Raw genomic sequence first — 22,198 nt, 5'->3', positions numbered from 1 at the left:
ATGGTCTCACTCATAGCAGGAATTTAGAAAACCTAAATAAGGGACCAGGAGAAAGACTAATTATAATAAAGTAAAAATCAAAATCAACAAGCAACTATAAACCAGAGATATACTATGGGGCGAGGTAGGAGGGATTATGGTCAAAATAGGGGAGTGGAAATTGTATGGGCACTATAAACAAGATGAAAAAGCATACATTGTGCAAAAAAAGAAAAATGATGTAAAAAATATATAAAATATTAAAAAAAATTAAAAAATGGCAAGAAAACCCTCCTTAGCTTCTTCAAACTTAAAAAATTAAATAAATAAATAAATAAATAAATAAAGTGCTTAATGAAAAAGACTTCCAGGCTAGAATTCTTTACAGGCAAAACTAGCATTCAAGATGGAAGAGTAAGGAGCTTCACTGAAATGCAAAAATCTAAAAAAATTGGTCAATAAGAAACTGCATATGAATGAAATCCTAAAGAGGTTATTGTAAAGCAACAGAACAACAAATATCAAGGCAACAGACACTTAAATCACTTAACATGGAGGAGCAAGAGGAAAGTAACAATGTGACCCATCAGAACCAGAGACCAAACCATCCAATGGGTCACACAAGTAGCTGTCATATACCAACCTTGGTAGAATTCTAAATAAATAAATAAGGCACAGACAGTGGAATACAAACCTAACAGGAATCACTCAAAAAATAAGACAAGATAAATGAAAGCAAAAACAAGACAAAAGCAAAACAAGAAAATGTGTACTTACACTATGGGAAAGTGGGTTTGGGGTCAAAATAAGGGTTTGCAATTGTATGGGGAATATAAAAATAAAATTAAAAAAAAAAGAAAATGTGTACTTATGTCTCAAAAATCACCTTAAATGTAAATGGCCTGCCCTCACCAGTCAGAAGTTGAACAGTGGTTAAATGGATTTTGAAACAAAGTTGAACCTTCTGCTATTTATAAGAAACTCCCTTACGAACAAGCACAGACTTACAGGCTGGTAGACAGTTACACAAGCTAGTGGCAACTAAAACAAAATCAGGAACATCTACATTTAAATCTGGTAAAATGGACTTCCAATTAAGAAAGACAAAAATATGATAGAGAAGGACACTCTACTATGATTAAGGGTCTAATACAACAAGAAATGGCACTCATAAGTATATATGCACCAAATAATGGAGCACTAAGACATATAAAACAATAACAGAACATAAGAGATACTGATAACAACACAGTAATACTAGGGGACCTTAATATCCCACTTAACAGCAACAGACAGATCACAAGTCAAAGCACAAAAAACGCTTTCAATGAGGAGCAAGACCAAACAGATCTAATCGATACCTACAGAACATTCCTCCCAAAAACCTCCTCACACTTTTTTTTAAAGTATACAAGGCACATTTCCAAAAATAGACCATATCTTGATACATATGTCAATTGTCAATATAACTACAAAGATCAAAATTATATCTATTACTTTCTCTGACCATGTCATAAAATTAGAAATCAACTACAAGGGAAAAAAAAAGGAAAAAATAATATGAATACATGGACACTAAACAACACGCTGTTTAACTGCAATTGGAAAAAGAAGACATCAAAGCAAAAATTAAAAAATACCTTGAGTGGAACAAAAATGATGATACACATTGCCATATTCTATGGGATGCAGCAAAAACAGTCCAAAGAGGTAAGATAACTGTAATATAGTTCCATCGGTGAGAGAGGGGTACTGAAATCTCCTACATAAATGTGTTTTTTTCCAATATTGTTTTCAGAGTAGTTGCCCAATATATTGGTAGTTGCTCAATATATTGTGGTGCTCCTTTATTTGGCACATATGTACATGGAGATTAAAAATGGATCTTTCATAAGACCCAGTAATTCTACTCTTGGGCATCTACCCCCCAAAAGTAAAAAATACTAATTTGAAAGGAAAATTACACTGGCATGCTTATTAAAGTACTACTCACTACAGCTAAATTATGAAAACAACCTAAGTGCCTCAAAACAGGCAAGTGGATCGAGAAGATATGGTATATACATATACAATGGAATATTATTCAATTCAAAAGCAATACTCATACCATGAGCAGCAATACAGATGGATCTGAAGGGATAATGCTAAGTGAAATAAGTCAGAAGGAGAAAGGTTAATACTGGATGGTGTCACTAATAGGTGGAATATAAACTAAAATAAGAGTAAGATAAATACAAGCTTAAAAACTAACCCCTGAAAGCTGACTACAGAAGTGAAGCACCAAGATGCGAGGAGGTGAAGAAGGGCAAAGGAAGCACAATGAACTACAGAGCTGGATGGGTACTCTGGTGTTGGTGTACTATGGTGGTAATACCTAATGGGATATCCAAATATTACCTCAATTATAAATAAATAAATGAAACATTCAGTCATGCTAAAAAGAAAAGATCAGGAACAAGACAAGAATGTCCACTGTCACTATTCCTGTTTAACTTAGTACTGGAGGTTTTGATCAGTTATCAGACAGATATAGGAAATAAAGGAAATCTAAGTCAAAAAAGAAGTGATGCTACCACTATTTGCAGACAATACAATGTTTTATATAGAAAATCCTAAAGACTCCACTAAACAATTAGAAACAATAAATATAGCAAAATAGCAGGCTACAAAAATCCATAGCCTTTTTATGACACAAAAGAAATTAAGACAATAACTTTATAATTGCCCTAATACAATTGTTGTTGTAGTATGTAAATAAAGACTGCTAAGTGTTCACTAACATTTTGTCTAGTATGTTTTCCTTGACAAGCAGGAGTCAACAAGCATAGACTAATGTGTCTAAGAAGCCAGATAGGGTAAAGAGTGTCATGTGAACAGCTTAGCTCATGGGCCACAAAACATGGAAACAAGAGTTAGCGTAAGACAAAACCAAAAGAGAAAGTGATGTCAGTCTGAATGATCCAAAGCAGCAGCAAAAAAAAAAAAAAAAAAAAAAAAAAAAAACAAAGAAAGTAGAAAGAACTGAAGAGGGCTTAGCAGGGAGTCTTTGAATGACAGGGACATTAGGTGAGGCACAACTACTAACTGCCTATAATGTGCCAGAGATTGTATCAGGTATCATCCTTACACCATCACAACAATGAAGGCATTCTCATCTTCATTTTACAAATAAGAGGAATGAAACTCTAGTAAAGGATTCATTTGCCAAGAACACAAAGCCAGAGACTGGAAATGTGAAGCATGTCTCCAAAAACATCTTTTTTATCATGTTATATTCCTTTTATATTAAGCATTGTTGATTTCTTAAGTGATTTTACAGAAATCAGGGAACTATTTCTATATCATGATTCCCATTTGTTCCATAAAGCTTCTTCTTGACTAGGGTTATTTGGTAATAACATAAAATCGCAATAGAGTTGAGTTCTTCTCATGCTGTATTTGACTAATGCAAAAACAGCAAATAGGAAGAATCTTCAGGCATGTGAATGGGTCTTCTATTATGCAATGTTTTCATCATCATAAGCCACACACCTGCATTTGTATTCCACATAAACCCAAATTCTAACTTTATATCATATTCCCACCTTTTTTAGAATACCTGCAGGTTCTCTCCTAAGATGGTTAGTTACCATGTAAGGCTATTGTAGTTCAGAATAAATTTACATAACTACCAGAAATTATTTCAGTTTGTAAAATATGGGATTTATCTGAAAGCTAACATGACCACTGATGCAATAAAAGTCTATGAACTGCAAAGCAATCCAAAATGATTCAGGTCCCAGTTGGTTTATAAAACAATTGTAAAAATTTTTATAGTTTATAGCAATGACTTCAAAATTAGAAAGTTTATAAAGTGAAATTTTGAAATCTACTGGATACAAATAACATCCTATAAAAATGTTCCAACAGATTATCATTTGTTGTCAAATATGTAACACCAGGTTCTACAATAGGTATAAAAGATCTAAAAGTTGACAAGATCCAGCTCTATCCTCAAGGAACTCAATCTGATAAGAGAAAAAAACAAACTGCAAAACCATTTAACCCAATAGGTAAAAAAAGAAAGGTATGTAATAAAGTATATCAGCAAAATTAAAGAGAAACTAATGCATGGAGAGAATGGGTACAAATGTTAAGAAGTACAGAGAAGTCAGAGTTTCAGCGACTTCTGAGGAAAGCCATATGAGAGGCTAGAAAGAGGAACAGTCTTAGGCAGAAGGAACAGTACAAACCCAAGAACTGCACTGGTGGTTAGCTACTGCCCTTAACCAAAAGTTTATTTAATTAACCCTTATAACAACTCCTTTAATTGATAAAAGAAACTAAGACACAGGTAAGTTTAAAAATTTGATCAGGGGCCTCTACAGTGGTGCAACGGGTTGAGTACAGCACTGTGAAGCTGTCTGCAGCCTCTGCAGCGCAGGTTCGATTCCCAGCTGGCCAGGGAGATTCCCACATGGCTCGGGAGATTCCCATAAAGCACCCTCAGCAGTGCTTTTAGTCTGTCTGCCTGTTCTGCTCCCCATTCTGTCTCTGGTGAATCCTCTCACCCTCCCACACCTCTGGCCTGCACCCCAGCACTTGTACAAATAAAATAAATAAATAAATAAAAATTTGACCATGTTAATATAGCTTAAGAGGGAACGAGGGAGGGGAGATGAGAGGGTTGTGGCAATGAAGCTATGGTGGAGGGGGTGTGAAACACATTCACATATGTAAATGTACTCATTACTCACTACAAATCAATAAAATCTGAGGAGGAAAAAGACATTAAAGCAAAATCAAAATGAAAATGTAGTAAGATTTGCATTTATAGATTTAATTTTTTTTAAAAAAGGTAGAGTGAGATTTCATAGAAATAATAAAGCAATGTTTATAATCATACATGCAAATGAATGAAGGTGGCAATGATGACCTCACTTATATAAATTAGGGTAATAGCCTCATCTTCCTAAGAATAATCTTTTAGATTTTAACTCCCGATTTCTTTTACATTAGAAGTCCATGGAAAACAAAGTACAAAGGAAAACATGAGTAATAAAGTAGCCACAAACATTAAATCATTATAGCTGTTGGATTTCAGACTTGAATACATTTCATTCATTCAGTAGTTATTACTAATATACTATGATAAAAATAATTAAGACCAGTTACTGTTGATAAGGACCTCAGTCAAAGAGTAATGGGAAAAAGCATACAAACAAATCAGTGAGAAACACTACTGATGAAAACAGAACTATTTCAAGAACACCTGAGAGTAGACAGTTAAGAAGAGCTTCACAGAAGGGTCAGGTCAACTAATAAATTTTAGCTGAGGGTGAGAGGGTATAAAGGGGCTAAAGGTATCAAACAGTACAGTATGTTCAGGAAACTATATGCAGCTTGATAAAGATGACTCCATCTGCATCCCAGGTTTAACTTGAGGAATGTCAAAAGTTTGTTTAATTAATCCTTAAAACAACTCCTAAAACTGATAAAAGAAACTAAGACATGACAGAAATGAGACTGGAACCCAGGTATGCAGGGTTCAAAGACTACTCTATACCTCTCTGCAGTAACATCTAGGTTAGCACTAAAAAAAAAACCACCAACTTCATATGAAGGGTCTGGCTCAGTTTTGTACATATGCCATAATGAGCTGCTTTTTATCCTAACCCAAGAGAACTGAGAAATCTAATCAATGACAGCAAAATATTGTAACTAAGAACTGACATCATGACGACTGGCAGAAAAAGGAGATCAATGTCTTAATGTGGATAAAGATCAGACAGCGCAAAAGAGCAAGGAAAGTAGAGTGACATTAGGCTGTGGTTTCAGAGAAAGATGGTGAGATTTAAAACTCAAGTGGTAGATTTTTTTTAAGTACTGACAAAGTTTTGGAGGTGGCCAGTCTAGAATTTATCAAGTTGTCCCACAAAGTTATAAATGGAAAATTTTCTTTTTGTAGGGAGGAGAGTTGTGTATCACAGACTATTATGAATGTTCTAAAAGAAAAGGGAAATTTCCTATTAAAAAACAACTCATGACCCATTTTAAGTGTTAATGACAATCTGAGATGACAGGAAATACATAATGGGCTAATTCACGTCACAGCATGTGGAGAAATCCCAGGAGTTAATAATAAAACAATAAATTTCAAATATTTAGCAGATGAAGAATGAACTTACAACCTTTTCTGCATTAACACTCACTATGGCATTTCCTGTAGCTGTAACTCATTAAAAAACATAAGTCAGATAGGTATGACTATATATATTTTTATATAGTATATTCTTTATCTCAATATATATAAAAACTATACATGTATGTTTTACTACATATAAAACACTATATACACTATGTATAAAACTCTACACACACACACACCCCTACCCAACTTTCTCACAAACTATTTTCCCCACACAAAAACACTTTGTTATGGGACAAGGTTCAAAACAAAATTTTCCAAATGTCTTTGTAGATAATGGCTTCTTATCAGTAAATAAAAGAGAACTCACATGACACACATTAATATTTCAGCTTGAATTATTGTAACTACCGCCCAAGTTAAGAAATGGAATATTAACACAGTAGTTCTGTAAAACATCAGTCACTGCTCTGCCCAGATGCAAAAGTAATCACTATTCTGCTTTCTACCAATAAAACCACTGAACAGTTTTGTCTGACTTTAATCTTTATAAAATTAGAGTCAAACAGTACATATTCTTTTGTGCTTGATCTGTTTCAATTGTACTTATGAGATTTATTCATTTTGTTGGATGCAATAGTGGCCTATTAATTTTCAAGCTGATAGTATGCCATCACATGATTATTTGTCTATTCTACAGTTGATGGATGCCTAAATTGGTGCCAGTTTTGATTTTCTGAATATAAAGCTAGTGAAAATTTTATTGTATTTGCTTTTTTTTTTGCATAGAACTGGAATGTAAGCCAGAGGTGCCATGGGTGAGTCACCAAAGACAGAGTGGGGAGCAGAACAGGCAGATTTACTGTAATACACTGTTGAGGGGAGCAGTGGGCAAGACAGGTCTGCTGCGCCATATGTGGGTTAGCTCCCTGGCCAGGGATGGAATTCAGGCGTTATAGCAGTGATAGCGCTGAGACTTAACCCCAAGGTCACTAGAGAGGCCCAGTGCTTGCTTCTTTTTTTTTCCCCAAAGATTTATTTATTTGTTTGTTTGTTTATACAAGCACTGGGTATAGTCAGAAGCGCGGGAGGGCGAGAGAACTCACCGGAGCCAAAGCAGGGAGCAGAGCAGGCAGAAGGACTGAAGTACACTGCTGAGGGGAGCAGCGGGCGGCAGGAGAGGTCTGCGCACCATGTGGGACCCTCCTCCGGTGGCCAGGGAGCAGCCGGGGATCGAACTGGCGCTGCAGTGGCTGCGGGCAGCCTCGCAACCCAGCGCTCAACCGCTGCGCCACCGGGGAGGCCCCCAGTGCTTGCTTCTTGATGCATATATTTATACATTTGTGATGAGTATACATACAGGAATATTGTATGTTTTACCATAAGATGTGTTTGTGTGTCATTTTTGTACATTCTACCAAATAGTGCTCTAAAGTTATTCCATCAATGCAAATACTTGTCCCCAGTATTCTTCATGCTAACCAATATCTGGTATTGTTAGTGTCTTCAATTTTAGCCATTGTGGTGAATGGAGTACAGTGGTATCTCATTGTAGTTTTTATTTGAATTTCTCTGAAAAGTAATGATGACAACTACTTACTCAAATAGTCACCTGGAGACCTATGGAATAACTGTTCAAATCTTTTGTCTACTTTCTACTAGTTTATCTGTCTTAGGTTACCTCACTGAGCTATAGGAGTTCTTTATAGAACAGTTTACATGAGGAGTGTAATTCTTTCTGAAAAGGACCGAATAGTAAATATTTTAGGCTTTGTGAATTATGTGGTCTCTGTCACAACTAATCAATTCCTGTGCTGTAGCATAAAAGCAGTCATAAATGAATACATACACAATACATAGATGAATATATATGGCTGTGTACCAATAAAATGTTATGAATGATAACAAAAAACAATTTCACAAAATTTTCATGTGTCACTAAATATTATTCCTCTGATATTTTTAATCATTTGAAACTACATTAAGTATTTAGATCTTTTTTTTTTTTTTAAAGATTTATTTATTTATTTATTTATACAAGCACTGGGGCACAGTCAGAAGCGTGGGAGGGTGAGAGAATTCACCAGAGCCAGAGCGGGGAGCAGAGCAGGCAGAAGGACCGAAGTACACTGCTGAGGGGAGCAGCGGGCGGCAGGAGAGGTCTGCATGCCATGTGGGACCCTCCTCAGGTGGCCAGGGAGCAGCCGGGGATCGAACCGGCGCCGCAGAGGCCGCGGGCAGCCTCGCAACCCAGCGCTCAACCGCTGCGCCACCGGGGAAGCCCATGAAACTACATTAAGTATTTTTAGTTCACAGGCTATACAAAAAACAGTCAGATTTGGACCACAATCTATAGATACAGATTCTTCTATTATTCCCTACAATGATTATAGAACACGTCCTATTTTAAATTATTTTCTATTAATTATTACAGATGAAAAATATTACTATCTTGGTAATAAGGAAGTACTCTATGTCAAACTTGCCAAATGGTGTTTTTTGATGTGATCAAAAAAAATCATATATTATTTTGTTGATTCTGTTGGTGATTTCAGGAAGACAATAAAATCATGTGCTGACAGAACTCTCTTCTTCCAATCTCAGCACTATTCTTTTTTTCTTTATATAACTAATAGGACTATGTTAAGTATTAGTATCTCTGACCAGAGATAACTGTGGTCAACCTAAACATTTCTGTCTGTATATATACATATGGGTTGGTGTTTTTTTAAATCCATTTTGCTGGTTTCTTTTGATGAGTTTGACCCATTTATATTATTTTAATAGCTATTACACTGGAAGTTATTTCTGCACTCTATTCAGTTTGTTTTTACAAATGTGTTTTTCCCACTCAGTTTGTGTAGCTAATGTAGTTTTCTTCCACTGTTTAGTTATAAGTATATCCTATTTTGTTCTATGGTGATTATCCTTAAGTTCCAAACTCATATTTGATATCTTAATATTTATGTCTTAGGCACATCTATGTACCTATCTGAAGATACATAATGTTCCTATCACTGTCTTTCCCTAACAACACACATACTTCCATCTACTCCTACTTGATATTATCAACAATTTTAGTTATAGGTTATCTTTCATGTGCTTTTGCTTTTTCTTTCCTTGGTCCCAGTCTTTTTTAAAACAACAACAATGAACTTTGCCAAGCTACTACTGTTATATAGCAAACCACTCTAGAACTCAGCAGCATAAAATAACCATCATTTTCTTATGCTCACAGACCCTTCAGATCAGGAATTAGGACAGAGAACAGCAGGGATAACCATCTCTACAGAGTCAAAGAAGACTTGAATGTTTGTGGTGACTGAGACAAGTGGGAGCTGAAATCACCTGCAGACTTGATTCACACATCTGATCTCTGGGTTAGAGACTTACAAGTTAATCTTGGCTAGAGGTGCCTACTAGAACACCTACAATGACATTCATTGTGACTTGAGATTTTTTTTATTATTTATTTTATTTTATATAATTCTTGTGACTTGATAGTCTTACAGCATAGCATCTGGGTTCTGAGGAGAGCCCAAGAGGCAAGTGCATGGGGATTAAGAATTCCAAGAGAACCAGTAAGAGTTTGCATGGCTCTTTATAAGCTTCAGAAGTCATGTGACATCACTGCTGTCATACTCTTGATTCAAGTACTAAGCTCAGCCACATTCAAGGACTTCATCTTATTCATTAAGAGGATTGTTGAAGAATTTGGGGGCATTCTCAGAGTTCCTCACCATTACCAATGAGGATTGAATGTATTATAAATATCTTTTATAGTATTTCCTGACTGTGTCTCTTCTTATTTGAGTATTCCCTAAGTGTTTTTAGCGTGTATCTTGTGTAGCAAAACTTCTGAGATCTTATAAGGTGAGAATTTTTTTTTTTTATACAAGCACTGAGTACAGTCAGAAGTGCTCTCACCAGAGCCAGAGCGGGGAACAAAACAGGCAGACTGACAAAATGCACTGCTGAGGGGGAGCAGCAGGCGCAGCAGGAGAGATCTGTCGCGCCATGTAGGACCCTTGCTGGCAGCCGGGGATCGAACCAGTGCTGCAGAGGCATGGGTAGCTTTGCAGCCCAGCACTCAACCGCTGCACCACCAGGGGAGGCCCAAGGTGAGAATTTTGATTATACCTCACATTTGGGATATGTATAAATTCCATGTGGATTTAATGGTTTATTCCTTTAACATTTTTAAAACATTACTCTGCTTATCCTCTTGATATCTTGTTGATTCTCAAAATCAACAAGAATTAGGTACAACCTAATTAGGTTGCTCATTTGTAGGTGATAGATTCTGTCATTGAAAAGCTTTTAGAAGTATTTGGTCTTTGCTATTATGTTACTGCAAATGGTTCACTGGCAAACTGTCCCTTCTCTCCCACATTTAGCAATCTTAAATTCTTTCAGTCTAAAGTTTTCCATGAGTCCTTCATTTGAGAAATCATCTTAATTGTTTCTACAAATATTTCTTCTTCCCCTTTTATTCCTCCCCTACTATTCCAATTTGTCTAGATAGAAGTCCTTCTACATCTAACTTCATAGGCTTGCTTTTTATTCTGTGTTCTCCCTATCACTTAATGCTGCATTCTCAGAGAGCTCCTCAATGTCATGTTCCACCTCATGATTTTGCTCATCAGCTATATACCACCTTTGACTATCATCCAATCTACTTTATTCTTTATTTTCACTGTATTTTAATACCTAATTTTTCAGTCTTTATGCTCTTGTTCTCACATCATATAACTAATATCTTCTTATCACTATAAATATATTTATTGTACCATTTTTAATTCTTGATCAATCTTTTCATATAATACTGCATCAGATGATATATTTTATTCACTTATCTTTCTCTGAGAATTATGGTACTATTCATTCCCATGACTAGTTTGGCTATAAACTTATATTTTTCCAGGGTACCAGTCACTCTTCTCTGGTAATAAATATGGTGTCAGGGCTAAAGACCAGACCCTAATTGATAAACTTAAGGGAAGGATGAACCCCAGAACAAAGAGTCCCAGGAATTTGGAACAACTGTTGTTTGTTCCAATTTGCTGGCCATCCCATGGACAACAACTCTGGTTAGAGTTTCACAATGAAATATTTAAGGAGAAACAGCACTGGGCCCTTAAGTGTTCCTTGCTTGAAATCTACCAATTTGGGAATTTGGAGGGATGGGAGAAGAGGTTGAAAGTGACCCCTTAAGGGTAGTCAGTCAGGCTACAGCAATTCTTATCAGTGCCACCAGAGCACCAGCAGACCTTTTGAACATGGAGGTCTGCACGGCTTCCTTCAATAAGGAAGAGACAGGCAAACAGTCTCAAGGCAACCCAGTGATGAACAATAGAAGTTAACAGCCATCCTTCGATCCATTTTCTCACTGTAACCTCTGGTAGTCCTTAGTTGTAGACTGCAGCTATGTACACCTCATCATACCTTATTAATCAACAAATCCAGGTTGAAGAGAACCTTCAGTTTCCATGTATTTCCTGCTCACTGCTTTAGATCTTGGGCAAGGAAGTCAACAGCTTGGACTAGCTTGACAGGAAACGGAAACCAGCCTATAAACTATTTTATCAATAGCGTAGAACTTTTGCTTAATTTCAACCACTCATAATCCATTTCAGAAATGTGAGGCAAATGGATGAATGCAAACTTAATATTTAATAATAGAATACCTTAGCACCAAAAAAAGCTATACCCTAGAGCATCAAGAGTTTGCAGAGTTGGGCCTCCCCTGGTGGCGCAGCGGTTGAGCGCTGGGCTGCGAAGCTACCCACTGCCTCTGCAGCGCTGGTTCGATTCCCGGCCCCTGGCGAGGGTCCCACATGGCACGCAGACCTCTCCTGCAGGGTCCACTGCTCCCCTCAGCAGTGTATTTTGTCAGTGTGCGTGTTCTGTTCCTCGCTCTGACTCTGGTGAATTCTCTCACCCTCCCATGCTTCTGACTGTACCCAGTGCTTGTATAAATAAATAAATAAATCTTCAAAAAAAAAAAAGTTTGGAGAATAACAAGTACTCCCTTCTTAATTCTCTCATGGATATTCATAACATGTTCAGCTTCATACTTCCAAAAACGTATTTTAATTTTTCTAACTCTTCATCAACCACAGATTGTGTGAAATTAAAAAAATAAAACCCTCTATAGTTGCTATGCTACCCAAGATTGTTGACCTCTCGGTGTCATTAGTGCCACGATTTCATACTTCTCTACTGAGAATCAAAGACCATGGCAGGAACCCTCAAACATACATACACAACTATTAGCCTCAAGCCAATTGAAACTATTAGAGAAGTTAGAAGGTGGGACACTATCTCAGTAGTAGGCAAGAAACAAAGGAAACCTACCCTAGAACTTTAAACACCCTCCCCAAGTAAGAGTTGGTGAACAGTTGATAAGATTTGGTTAGTAAATTAATTTAGTTGTTTGCTATAGTAAGGTTATCAAAAAAAAAAAACCCAATACAAACCTTAAATTTCACTGAAAACTATAATATCTAGTACTAAAGATACAGTGAGATCATATCAGTAATTACTTTCAGTTCTAAGTACCATGCCACACTCTCTTGAAGTCAAAAACCTTTTTAATTTTTGCCAGCAGAGTGGCTGCTGAAAATGGTATCTTTTAAATTTGTATTTCTCTGAGTACTAGTAAGGTAGATTACCTACTGATGAAAAAATGAAACTATCTAATAAGCTGTGAATTGCCTGTTCCTACTTTTTACTCAATTTTCCTATCAAAACTCTGTTTCCGAAAGCTCTCTGTATTTTAAGGATTCATTAAATGTGTAAGAAATATTTTCTCCCAAACTATGGATTGCATTTAGTGCCTATTTACATGTTTCTTGTTTTCCTATATTTTTTTAAAATGTGTATGTCATTAAATTTTGCTGGTGTTTGTGCTTGACATGCTACTTTGTTTTTCTGAAGATGGGCTCCTTTCCCAGAGATAATAATATAAATACTATCCCATATATTCTTCAGCTTTTTGCATTTAGACCTTTGGTTTGAAGTAGACAGAGCTCCAACTTTTTATTTTCCCCCAATCAAAAGTCTATTGTATCAATAATATCCTTCATTAATAAATACTTTTTTTCCTCTGACCTGAATCACCACTGTAATAAGATTTCTAAGTTTGTTACTTCTAACAGTTGGATTTCACACCTTCTATTGTATATTCTTGAATCAATACCACAGTGTTTTGATTAGGGAAGGGTTGTGGTCTTATCTGGGTCTCTTCACGCTTCTTTTTTCCTCAGTTTCCAAGGGCATTTTCTTTAGGCACAGATAATAAGATGCAACTGAGAACAAACTGAAGGTGAATGTATTATCTTAAAACTTAAAAAAAAAGTGCACCAGTTCAGTTAGTAGTCTCAAATTCCATACAATGAATAAAAATAAGAGCAGAAAATAAATCATAAAAGCTCTCGTGAAGAAAATACCGTGGAAAAAAGCAGCAACTGGCACATACAGAAGACACTATATGCATCTCATTTGAGGCTAATAACAGGATACTATACAGTGGAAAAATCTGAGGCACAGGGAGGAAAAAGGGAGCATTAGGCCAAGAATTTGATAAATGCAAAAAAAGACGAGAAAATGTCCATCAAGGGGAGGCATAGGTCAAATTATATAGAGTTCATTAACACTTTATATGTCTAATCCCACCTACAAAGAGGTAAAGAATTGATTATTTTACAGTGCTATATCCCAAAGCCAGCCTTATATCTATCCAGCCAAGAACACTGACTGGTTGAGCTCAACTGAAGCAATAGCTATCTAAAATCCAGACTGAGATTTTGATTTTCAGAGATTATGACTCCATCTACATAGTGATAGAGAATATAAATATTTTCAGCTTTTAGCAGCATAGAATCCAAGCAGCCTGCTCCCCAATTCCTGTCAAGAACACATTTGAGTCCTTTAGTGAATACTGCAGTAGGATTGTGGTTACTCTCCCGTTCTGAACCCACAAAATATACTAAAACAACAGCAACAACAAATTTTCATAAAAGATATGAAACAACCAAACCACAGACCATGAGTATTTTCTCAAATACAAATTGGGACAAGCTAATAACGATTATCATAAGCCATTATAGTTTCTGCATATTGAGGCAGCACTGAGTTTCTCTGAAAATAACAGGGGAGGTCTGAAAGATTTTTATTTAAAACCAAGGTAAATGAGAGTGCAAACAAATCATAGGATAGCAAATATTCCTCTGTGGATACAATTTCACATGGAGGAATGGCAAAGGAGATGGGGCTAAAGAAGAGAATATTGTATACATGCCATGTTCAATCTCTCTGACTTCTAAATAAGAGAACCCATAAGGAGAGAAGGTAAGAATATAGAGAAAAGCAAAGAACAACCATTTTTGCTGTAATCAGCATTAGTTGAACAGAAAGAATGAACACCCAATCATCAAAACAGATGTCCAGGTTCCATGGTGAGCCATGGAACACTCCTTCCTGGGTGATCTCACCTGAAAGGGAATACCAGAGCTTACCCAGACACGTGGTTTGGGTCAGAGAACAGAGAAGTTTGTAAGAAAGCATTCTGAAACAAGAAAAGTGAATCGAACCTTCCAAATGCTTTTCCCCACACTACTACTGCAGATAATAACTAACTTTGAGCTCTTACCATATTCTAGTCATTAATCTGGGAGTTTTACCCTTTTAATACTCTTATCAAAACAACACCAGTCAGTTAAGTACTCTGATTATATCCATTACAGAAAAAGAAAATGAGGATCAGATAAGTAAATTTCCTGTAGTTCCACAGTGAGGAATTAAAAGACCAGGAATTTGAACCCTGTCTGGCTTAACCTTAGACCTTTAACTATTATGCTGTATAGCCTCTCCCACAGAAATGTTCAACATTTAAACCCTGAAAGCTCATGTAATTTTTAATTTATACAGGAAATATTTACCTTGTACTGTAAGCTCTGCCTGAGCTTCAATTGTCTCATTTCCATTATCAGCAACACAAAAATAAGTCCCAGCATCATCCTCAGTGATATCACTGATCTCCAGATTATCACCTGCCAGCAATACCAATCGCTCAGAGCTGCATTCAAAAAAAAAAACCAGTGATACATATCAGTACTAGGAAAATAATACCTGAACATGCTTCACAGAAAACAGAGAAAATATTTACAAGAGTATTGTGATTTATATTGCTATGTATGAATTGAGATTAACATAAATTAAATTAATTCCCATTTGTTCTGCTCATAATTTGCATGCATAAATATCATTAATACAACTCAAAATGTTACAATGGAATATGACACTTCTATATTCCAAAAGGGGTATACAAAATTGTAACCAATTCCATTCTCCAGTCCACCCCTGCCTTCCTACTATGCCCAGTTTTTTAGTAAGTTATATAATTTTGAAGTACAGAATCAGAGTTTCCACCAAGCTATGCCACACTGAGATGACTAATAGAGGTCAAGTTCAGAAACAGTGAGTCAAGAGGTCACAATCTTACTGAACATTTTCTGTGGTAGTATGACTAGAAAAGGGAGGAAAAGAGGAAGAGAAGGGAAGGAGGACAGCTGCCAGAGAGCAGCTGCCTGGGAATGGTTATCTGGGCATGAGTCAGTCACCATCATGCCACTATTAGCAAGGATGCTGATACCCAACTCTACAGAGTGATTTAAGTCTATATAAATAAAATACTTGAAAAGAAAATGATCCTATAATGTCAAGGAAGTAATCACAAATCAATATTCTGACCAAATTTTTATTAAGTGAACAAGCTGAGTTAAGTTGTAGAGTTCTAAGCTAAATCAAACATGCAAAGGTAGCAGTCATAAAGTAAGGAAGGCAATTAATTATAGGGACAAGAATTAAAGGTACCACTCCAAAAGTCATGTTCACTGATGATACAAACTAAAAATACAATACCAAATACAATACCAATACAATAGTAAAATACACATTATTTTTGAGATTCTACATCTAAATTGACTTTCATAGGCCATACTTTTCTCTCAAATCTTAACATTGTTAATATTTCCTGTCTATTTATGCTTAACAAAAAAAATGTTTTGTTTATAATTTGGCTTTTCATATAAAATTCCTAGTGTGGGAAAAAAGAAGAAATGACTATTCATTTTGTGTCACATTTATAGGTCTCATCCCTTACATGTGCTTCAGTATTATACATTATAAATCTAGGTTATTAGTCTTCCTAAATCTGATAAACAAGATTAAACTTCTGGAAAAAAACAGAGGAAAACCAGAATCAGGTTTGGTGAGTTCTCTTAAGAAATACCCTGCAAAATTATGAAAAAAATTATCAAGTAGCCTTCCAACTTGAAGCATCTTTCTCATGACCTGAAACCCCAAATTTATGTGAAGAATAGAAAAGTAAGAGAACATATAATGGCATAGAGCAAGAAAGACCACATAGCAGTTATCATAAACTGAAATTTTTTTTTATAATTATTACCTGATTTCCCTCCCCTAAAATATAAACTACCTAAGAATTCTGTTTGGTTGATTATTCCAAGTACCTGAAAGAGTGCCTAACACCATCAGCAATCAATAAATATTTGTTGAATAATTATTAAATAAAGAAATAAGAACCACAAAAATCCTCACTTTGATTTCTTATATAAGAATCTTTTGATTCTGTATCATATATATTCATAATGTCCTTCTATAATGATAAGATAAAGTTTTAAAAATAATCTATTTCAGCTTTTCTACTCCTGAGAAAGATTTTACTTTACAATGTAGCCAAATAAAGTTTCTACTCTAAAAGAACTTGAAATTCCAGTACCCTATTTCAAGTACTGTCTGGTCCTATCTAGAGACATTTTTGGTTGTCAGAACTTGGGAGTGCTATTGGCATCTAAAAGGTAGAGGTCAGGGATGTTAGTAAATATCCTATAATGCACAAAATAATTGTTTGGAAACAAAACATACCTAGCAACCCCCACCATCTCAGTTCTCTTATCACGAGAGAACAGAGAAAGGTAACTTTACATAGGGAGGTGATGAGGGAAATGGGAGGGATGAGAGAACAGTATTGATGTTAACAGAAAAGGCATTTGTGGAAAATGATGAATTTGTGATCACAGAAGGTTGGTTTTCAAAGGGAGAACCAAAAGGATGAATATATTTTCTTTTCTTGTTTGAGTAAAAAAAAAAAACTACTACCAACAAAATGCAGATGAGAGTGAGTGAGACGACTCAGGTTAGTCAGGACCAGAAGGAGCTCAGAAGAACAAACAGAATAATTATCCCTTAATATTTTGAAAGCACATTTTTTCTTTAAACATCCTAATCATGTACAGCATAAAAACATATCTCAAGGATGACAAATAACCATTTTTATATGCTTAAATAAAAATAATCATTTTTTTAATTAATCAGTAGTCCCAACAGGATTAGACCAATAATCCAGCTAAGGATGAGAAAAACTTTTAGGTGGACATTACCTTTCTGTGTCAAGTGCCTCCTCATTTTTCATCCACCTAATGGTTGGAGCAGGAAATCCCGAAGCAACACAAGGCAAAACTGCACTCTGACCAACGACTCTGACTAAGGAAGAAGGCTGTTTCACAAATACCAAATTTAATGTAACTTCAGGATCTAAAAATAAAAAAAATAAAGGTAATAAAGAAAGCACTTTATTATTTTAATGAAAAGGTAGAATAAGTTACGATTCAGTCTCTGTGGTTTCATGTAACAAAATGTCAAGCAAAAGTGACTCAAGAAAATTCCACTTAAATTAGCAAACATTTCTTAAATAACTTGTATGTGCACAGCGTTGTGCTAGGCACTCTCAAGGCTTAAAGATATATAATTTATAATTTTTGACTTAGGGTGCTGATTTGACATAAATTCCCTTCACTTAAAAAAAAAACAGGTTAAAGTAAATGACATACTAGTACAAATTGAGAAAAGACTGAGAAAATTCAGCACCCTTAGTAGCATCTTCTTCTTTCGGAGGGATTTAAGAGGTTTCCTTTCCTTCCTTACATGAGTGTTATTTCCGAAAACCTTGAGTTCTATCTCTATATCCTGCTCATTTAATCTGTTAACCCTCTGAGTTGATAGTGCTGTAACTAGCTGTCATAATGTGTATTTGCTTTATGTAGTTGCCAAATTATTAAAACATATTAAAAGACCACACTCTTATGGGTAGAAGACAGGGTTCTCTACAGGATGGGGTGATATTGCTAGTGCTGACTTTGGAGAAAAGGACAGTTCTCAGGCGAAGAGAGGTGACTCCTGTCCCATTTTCTTAGAAAAAGATGTTCTACAGTTTTAACCAATCAAAGAAAGTTTTACAGTCATGGAACTAAGTAAACATTGCCTAATAAATCAGTGAAAACTCACTTCACTGAATTTGCCTTTGACAGTCAACAACTGAAAGACAGTGTCAGATTTTAAGCACCAGCCATCCAGTGGCAGAATCACTTGCTTCCAAGGCTGTTACTAATTGCTCTCATCTCTGCAGCCAGCCATAAAACATGCTTCTATGACTAACATCAACCCATCCAGAACAGTGTCCTCCCCAAAATTCTACAGATCAGAAATTTGCATTATTCAGGAAGACTATGCTTGACAAGTATAGGTCTCCTTTACTTCAGTAAACTAATTATTTAGTACTTATGTTTCAGCTACTGAGTGGTGAATCATCCTTCGACACTAAGAATCTTCTTTCCCTGGACTCAGTTCTAAGAATTTGCTTGAATGTTACTCTAGGTAGAAAAGAAATATGACTGTTACCATGTAAAAGCAAGTCAGAAAGAGACCAGAACACAGTATGGCAACAGCTCACTCTCAGTTTGAGTTTCTTGTAAAATATAGTTACTAGTAAAATATTGATAAACTCAAACAAATTTGAATAGTAACTGGCTTCTATGTGCCAATAACCATTTTTAGCAGCAGACAAAACTCCCTGCCTTCACTGAGCTTCCATATTAATAGGGGGAGAGAGTCAACACCAAAAGACATAATAGGTCAGATGATGATGTGTTCAAAGTAAAATGAAGGGGGGAGGACAGAGCAGCAAGTGGAAAGGAAGAATATGGTTTTAAATAGTGATCAAAGAAGGCTTCACTGATAAAGTGGTATTTGAGCAGAGAGTTAAGACAGTGAGGCAGACAGTTTCTGAGAGAGATAAAGCCAGGCAGAGAACACAGCAAGTAGAAAGGTCCTAAAGCATGCTTGGGGTATTACAAAAACATAGGTGGTCACAATCACTGAATGAGGATGAATGTGAAATGGAAGAAGTGTGCTGGATGGAGGAGGGAAGTGACACTGAGATTATATAGTCTGACACGTCAAGGACTTTAACACTTACTCTGAGGTGGGAGGTTTTGAGGAAGCACAAGGCATGATGTAATACACATTTTAAGAGACTGTGGCTGCTAACTGAGAATATATTGGCATAGGACTAACAAGGTTAAGGATGATGACCAAGAAAACTGCCTTTTAAAACTCCTCTTCAGAGGAATGCCCTCTCAAGAACTTGTCTCATAGGGCCTCCCTGGTGGCGCAAGGGGTTAAGACACAACCTATGAAGCAGTCTGCAGCCTCTGCAGCATGAGTTCAATCCCTAGCCTACCAGGGAGCAACCCACATGGTGCAGCAGACCTCTCCTATCTCGCCTGCTGCTCCCCTCTGCAGTGTACTTCGGTCAATCTGCCTATTCTGTTCCCCACTCTGTCTCTGGTGAATCCTCTCACCCTGCTCCCCACCTCTGGCCTGTATCCCAGCTCTTGTATGCATAAATAAATCTTAAAAAAAAAAAAAAAGAAACTGTGTCTCCTAACATTCATCTCACTTTGCAACCCAACCCAAAATAGGAACCTGATGTCCTGTATATAAGAACTGCACTCAAACAGCTAAGAATGGTCCAATTATATTCACAAACTCAGATTTGAACTAAGAAATATGGTGAGAATCAGGCACCTAGTAGTAGGAATATTAGTTGAAAGGTCAAGGGAATAATACGAGCTGTAAGTGAGAGGAAGTTATGAAAAAACAAAAGTTACAAAGTGAGGAAAGAGACACAAAACAGATGATGAAGAAAGTAGGCAGTAGACAAGAGAGTATGAACCTATAGAAAGAAGATGAAGAGAAGTTGAATTTACATTAAAATAGGGGGGCATTATAAATATCTCACAATTCCTGCTTACCAGAGCTGCTGTATTAGTAGTTGCCACTCTGCCCATCCTTTAAATGAACTGTCTGATTCTCACAAGTAAAAAAAAAACAAAAAACAAAAAAACCCTAACTTATAATAAGGATCCTACTATAGGAGGTAATAACACCAATAACCAGTATTCTATTGTGGGACAGTAGCAGAAGAGAGACTTGACAAAGGACAAAAAGTTAATGTTTCCAGATATCAAATATAATTTGTTGCTAGATAATTTTTTTTTGTGGGACCCCCACCAGTGGCTGGGGATGGAACCGGCGCTGCAGAGGCTGCAGGCAGCCTCGCAACCCAGTGCTCAACCACTGTGCCACCAGGGGAGCCCCCTGTTGCTGGATAAATTTTTACTGACTGAAGCATTCACTAATTTACTGACATGTTTCCTTCTTTTCCCCATAAGAAACTCCTTATGCTGATATTAATGTCATACCACATATTTAGCAGTGCTTATAAAATTCTAAAAGAACAATTTTTATCCATTAATAGCCATAATACCATTAGTCCTGATAATAAATTAATACCTGGAAGAACTTTTAATTCAGCCTCATCACTATACTTTGGTGGTCCACCACTTTCAACTATGCAGCGATAAAGTCCCTCATCTCCTTCAGTAACGTTGCTGATAACCAGTGTTCCACTTGGAAGTTTGATGACTCTGTCATCCAGAAGAAGAGGTTGTCTATTCTGTTCCCACCTCACAAATGGGACCAAGTCTGTATTAACTTCACAATTTAGAATTGCACTGTTCCCAGCATAAACTGAAGAAGGTTCTGGTTGGCTGGCAAATCTTGGCAGACCTGGACAATAAAGAAAAAGATTAAATAAAGTGTAGTTAGTTATTACTTTAAAATGTCATTCTGGGGAACAAGAGCAAGTAAGCCCATGTGGTCACATGTACAATGGAACTAGGGTAAAAAAAGAGCCATATGTAAGGTTAGAGATCAGAAAGATGTCTCTTCATTTTGGTTACTGTCTCTTTTGCTGTACAGAAGCTTTTTTAGTTTGATGTTAGTCCAAGCTGTTTATCTTCTCCTTTGCTTTCCTTAGCAAACATCTCTTAAATAACATGTGTGTATAAAAAAAGCATTATGCTATGTTCTCTTGGGGCCTTAAAGAGGTATCAATTATAATTTGCCTTCACGGTGCTGATTTGACAAAAATTTCCTTCACTTTAAAAAACAGGATAAAGTAAATGATACAAATAGTACAGACAACCAGTGACAACAAGTGAAATCTGAATAATATCTAAGGATTAAATGGTAGTCTGTATTAAGGTAAGCTTCCTGAAATTGATGGATGATTATTTAGGAGACTGTCCTTGTCTTTAGGAAATATACTATAGCATATTTAGGCAGAGGTAATGAGGCAACATGTCTGCAACTTGCTCTAATGATTCTGAAAAAATACGTGTATATTTTACACAGTGCAGGATATCTGCATACTGGCAAGCATCATTGAGACAGATGTGGCAAAATGTTAGTACCCTAAGAGAAGAGTATACAGGATTTCTTGCTTCCATTCTTGCCATAATTTCACAACTTTGAAATTAATTCAAAATGAAATATTAATTAAAAAATACATAGACACCAATGCGCTGTAGATAACACAGTGTGGCTAACAGCATGAGTCCTCAGGTCACATAACCTTAATCTTCACTCTACCACTTCACGGCTATGTGATGTTGGCAAGTTACTCACTATTAATTCTCACTTTTTCCACCAGTAAAATGAGAACAATAACAAGCCTCAGAGAGTTTTAAAAATATTAAATGATTAGCATAAATAATTCATACATAGCATGTTGCTTGGCATATAAACACACAACAAAGTGACTACCATTATTATTATCAATGATATTTAAAAAGTACTCTGATAAGTTCAGAATGTTTCTTTGAA

General features: G+C 36.1%; 1 protein-coding gene across 5 annotated transcripts in view; it reads right to left on the bottom strand.

Annotated features, from left to right (window-relative positions):
• Positions 1 to 22,198, bottom strand: part of NEO1 (neogenin 1) — a 180,746-nt gene that overhangs the window by 94,700 nt on the left and 63,848 nt on the right. For all 5 annotated transcript variants that reach the window (XM_054688657.1, XM_037502890.2, XM_037502892.2 and 2 more), the window contains exons 3-5: positions 20,825 to 21,100; positions 17,572 to 17,725; positions 15,049 to 15,185 (exon numbers count right to left, since the gene is read on the bottom strand). In XM_054688657.1, the coding sequence (XP_054544632.1) occupies positions 15,049 to 15,185; positions 17,572 to 17,725; positions 20,825 to 21,100 (567 nt within the window). The remainder of the gene's footprint in view (positions 1 to 15,048; positions 15,186 to 17,571; positions 17,726 to 20,824; positions 21,101 to 22,198) is intronic.

The sequence above is a fragment of the Talpa occidentalis genome, unplaced genomic scaffold (genome assembly GCF_014898055.3).
Source record: "Talpa occidentalis isolate TD23 unplaced genomic scaffold, MPIMG_talOcc4v2.1 talOcc4.11, whole genome shotgun sequence".
Classification (NCBI taxonomy): domain Eukaryota; kingdom Metazoa; phylum Chordata; class Mammalia; order Eulipotyphla; family Talpidae; genus Talpa; species Talpa occidentalis.
This window is presented reverse-complemented; position numbering and strand designations above follow the sequence as displayed.